The sequence below is a fragment of the Lupinus angustifolius genome, chromosome LG14 (assembly GCF_001865875.1).
Source record: "Lupinus angustifolius cultivar Tanjil chromosome LG14, LupAngTanjil_v1.0, whole genome shotgun sequence".
In the NCBI taxonomy this organism is placed as follows: domain Eukaryota; kingdom Viridiplantae; phylum Streptophyta; class Magnoliopsida; order Fabales; family Fabaceae; genus Lupinus; species Lupinus angustifolius.
Window position 1 is genome coordinate 8,787,573 of NC_032022.1, and position 4,615 is coordinate 8,792,187.

At 33.2% G+C, this 4,615-nt stretch overlaps 1 protein-coding gene and 1 long non-coding RNA gene across 2 annotated transcripts; both read left to right on the forward strand.

Moving 5' to 3' along the window:
* Nucleotides 8-1,235, forward strand: LOC109326153 (ABC transporter G family member 36-like). The gene is made up of 4 exons (XM_019558830.1): nucleotides 8-250; nucleotides 345-516; nucleotides 693-947; nucleotides 1,091-1,235. The coding sequence occupies exons 1-4, from the start codon at nucleotides 15-17 to the stop codon at nucleotides 1,223-1,225; spliced, it is 798 nt and encodes a 265-aa protein (XP_019414375.1). The 5' UTR covers nucleotides 8-14; the 3' UTR covers nucleotides 1,226-1,235.
* Nucleotides 1,375-2,290, forward strand: LOC109326554. The gene is made up of 3 exons (XR_002105256.1): nucleotides 1,375-1,521; nucleotides 1,585-1,672; nucleotides 2,175-2,290. It is a non-coding gene; the product is annotated as an uncharacterized LOC109326554 (long non-coding RNA).

Sequence of the window (4,615 nt, forward strand, 5' to 3'; positions counted from 1 at the left end):
TGATATATGTGCTTATGAGCAGGAGAAACAAAGCACTTGTAAAGGAGTTAAGTGTACCACCTCCTGGAGCAAAAGACTTGTATTTCCCTAGTCAGTATTCTCAACCAACTATGGGACAATTTAAATCATGCCTATGGAAGCAGTATCTTACTTATTGGAGGAGTCCAGATTATAACCTTGTCAGATATATGTTTACCTTGCTTGTTGCTCTAGTGGTTGGAACTGTATTTTGGAAAGTTGGCACAAAAAGGTTTGAAAGTTGCTCTACTATGATGAAAACTAACCCCTTTTTCAACCATTTTGTTCATGGTTTTAGTTAAATTTTTCTTCTCATCTTTTTACAGGAGCAACTCTGGTAACTTGACCACCATTATAGGAGCAATGTATGGCTCTCTCTTTTTTGTTGGTGTTAACAATTGCCAAACTGTTCAACCAGTTGTAGCCATTGAAAGAACAGTATTCTATAGAGAAAGAGCTGCTGGAATGTATTCTGCTTTACCTTATGCCATTGCACAGGTTAGAGGATATATTTCCTTCAAACAAGAGTTCCAAAGATAGCATTTTCAACCCATGATTCTTTTGTTAATAAGTACTTCAAATATATAAAACATGTTAAATGGAAGGATAAAAAGGTATATACTTTTTTCCAATATATTTCTCTTATTATGCTGACACTGCTATCTCATTTGCAGGTTATTATTGAAATACCATATTGCTTTGTTCAAACTATGCTTTTCTCATTCATAGTGTATGCTATGGTGAGCTTTGAATGGCAAGTGGCAAAGGTGTTTTGGTTCTTATTTGTGAGCTTCTTTACCTTCTTATACTTCACATACTATGGTATGATGACTGTTTCCATTACACCAAACCACCAAGTAGCATCAATCTTTGGAGCTGCATTCTATGGACTCTTCAATCTCTTCTCTGGTTTCTTTATTGCTAGACCAGTAAGTACCACTCTACTTTGGATATAATATAAATAATAATACATTTTTGTGTACCTATATGATATAATATATAGCATGAACATATTGGATAACTCTTGTAATGTTTACTAACATAATTCCTATAACAACTTTGCCATTTTCAGAAAATTCCTAAGTGGTGGGTTTGGTATTACTGGATTTGCCCAATTGCATGGACTGTGTATGGATTAATAGTGTCACAATATAGAGAAGCTCAAATTAATATTGTTATATACTCAATATTGTTATATACTGAATGAAGAAGCTCAAATGGAGAAGTTGCCANAATTTATGTAGCAATGGAGACGAAAGCAGGAAATGCATCGTTTAATCATAGGAGGGTATTTAAATTTATATGGTTTCATTTCTTTTAATTGTATACTTACTTTTTACCATCCATTCTCAGTTCTTGGTTGATATTCTCCACAATGTGCATCAAACCTTACACATTTTTACCCTTGTGGAAGAGAAGTTCATATATGATCTACCTAATAGATTTGTCAAGTGCATCAAACCTGAGGAAAATGTTAAGTTAAGATGAACCACATGATGTTTGGTATGTCTCTCTACATATTGTTTGATTTACTTAAGTGATTGTAATCATCATGATTTACTTAAGGTGGAGTAGGTGATCACAATGAAGACAAGAGTAAAACATTAGAAGACACAAAGAAGAAGGTTCGTCAGCTCCAAGAATCATGGACAAGGTAATATAAACAATAAACTATAAACAATAAACTTGACATGTTTGTTTTCTCATGGTAATAAACTATGATCAACATTGAAGATATTGGACTAGTGTTACTAGTTCATGATTTAAGATCTTATAAATTTCTTTAGTACCTAATTTCTTATTGCAGGGAATTGCTTTCTTATGAGGAAAATGTTAATATTATTAGCTAATTGATTAAACACTATTCTTTCATTATTTCACTACCATTACATACTCTATTATCCCCCTAATATTATTGGCTAATTGTACTTTTTACATGATATATCTATAAGACTTTACAAATGTTTTTCAAACAGAGGAAAACTCTTGTGAGACTACTATTCCTTATTGCTAATGTGTACCATCCTTTTACTTATAAATCAAGTCCACAACACATTAGCATTAATATGCCACATTCGAAGCCAAAGATTCTGTTATAGATTGTGATTTGACATACTTTAGCCTACTGGATGATATGATTGATTCAATTTATGTAGCAATGGAGACGAAAGCAGGAAATGATCAAGGTGATGTTGTAGTGATCAAGCGGGCAAGGCTAGAAGTTCCTTGTGATTATGCGTGAAACTTTTGCTATAGAAATATTAATGCTTGTGTATTTATCTTTCCCATAGTTTTAACCAAATTTGGAATGTTTCAACAAATGGTTTGAATGATACATATATTATGTGAACTTATTAATGCTCCTGTATTTGTGAATTATTTTAAGATGAATGTGATTATAATTTGAGATATTGAGTCTAATTTCTTAGTATTAATTTTTCTACAAATTTCAATTAATATCAATTATTAATTTCTTTTTATTTAATTTCTTAGTATTACCTTTTACCAATGTATTATTGAATATAAATATTGTTACACAATCGGCGCAACAGGAAGAGGAATATGTATGAAAATAGAATAAATCGTAACTAATTTAATTAGCCACGGTTGAAGTGTGGTAATCATTTGTACAAACATTTCTAATGCTAAATCATCAAATTAGCCACGGTTGTTACTGTAGCAGAACAAATAGAACTGTGGCAAATTAAATGTTACCACACTTTAGGGAAGCATAGCTATATTGCAAAATGACTGTGGCTAATATTTAGCAACGCCATTGATTGCTTCACTTGCGGCGACCATGGCTAACATAATTAGCTACGGTTTTTATGAACACTAGCCATGGTTGTGACCGTGGCTAAAGGATATTTTTGTTGTGGTGGGTGTAAGACAAATTGAGTATGCTAGCATCATTGGCAGTCTTCGGTATGCCACTAATTGCACTATACATGAATATGCATACGTTGTAGGATTATTATGCAGGTTTACTAGTAGACCTAGTATGGAGCATTGGTATCCTATAGAAAGGGTAATGAGGTACCTTAAGAAACTAATAAACCTTGGATTATATTACCGAAGGTTTCCAATTGTGCTATAAGGATTCAGCGATACTAATTGGAACACTCTTTCATATGATTCCAAAGCCGCCTGTGGCAATATATTTAGCATAGTTGGTGGGGTTGTTTCTTGGAAGTCAAAAAAACAAACTACTTTGGCTCAATCCATCATGGAAGCTGAGATGATAGCACTAGCGACAGCTAGTGAAGAAGCAAGTTGGTTGATAAGCTTGCTTATAGAGATTCCCCTATTAGAAAAATTGATACCAGCTATGTTGATCAATTGTGATAGTATGCAACAATTTCAAAGATTGAGAACCATTTTTTAACAGTGAGAAATGAAAAATACGTGGTAAACACAACACTATTAGAGGATTACTCTCTACAAGAGTTGTAGAGATTCCCCTAAGGAAAAGCTGATACCAGCTATGTTCATTCATTGTGATAGTACCGTGACAATTGCAAAGATTGAGAACCATTTTTATAATAGTAAGAAATGACAAATATGTCGTAAGCACAACATTATTGGAGAGTTACTCTCTACAGGAGTTGTTAGAGTGGAATATGTAAGCATTGAGAATAACTTAGTAGATCCTTTCATGAAAGGATTAGAGAGAAATTCCATGATGGTAACCCGACCTAACTAAATGAAGATAAAAAAAAAAAATTCAATGGGTAAGAACAAGTTATGAAGTGATATGAGAATGAATATGCTTTAAAATTATGATAAGCATGACTCCTATAGTATATCTAAGGTATAAAGTTAGGGCACCTATGTGAATGCGGAAGTGGGGTATGTTTCCTATAAAATTTAGGGCCTAAATTTATATAGAGTTCACTATACTAAGATAGACGTGCATGACCTTTAATACACAGACTTTATAGAATACATCTTTGAAAAGGTTGTGTGTGGTTTGAAGTCGGAGATAGAGTTCAAGACTACGAATCACTCTGGTAAAATCTAGTCTTATTCACTATGCAAAGATTCAAGTTGCATGACACATTTATTTACGCACAATCTTATTAAGACCACAAAAATTCTTGAAAATAAGTTTTTAATTTCGAGTGGGAGATTTTGGAATTTGATGGTTTTCAACAATAAACTAATGGTCCATTAATGAGGATTTTGGGGGTGTGAAATAAAAAGAAACTCTAAAGGAGAGTAGAGAATATGGTTGTTGGGAATATGACCATTGGGAATATGGCCATTGGAAATTGTTAGGTATCAGTGGTTACAATACACCTAGAAGGGGGGGTTGAATAGGTGTAGCGGTTAGAATAGTCGCTTTTCGAAACTCAACACTTAATGCTGAATCACCCCTAATTAATCGATTACAGGATGAAGATAATCGATTAACAGAACAAACTTAATCGATTAACAGAACAAGGATAATCGATTAACAGAACAGTCTTAATCGATTAAACAGAAACAGTAAGCTATTACAGAAACGATTAATTGCACAACAGTTAACCGATAATGGAACGAATAACATAGCTTACAAATATTATATCAGAGTATCATTCCGTATAGCACAAGTACA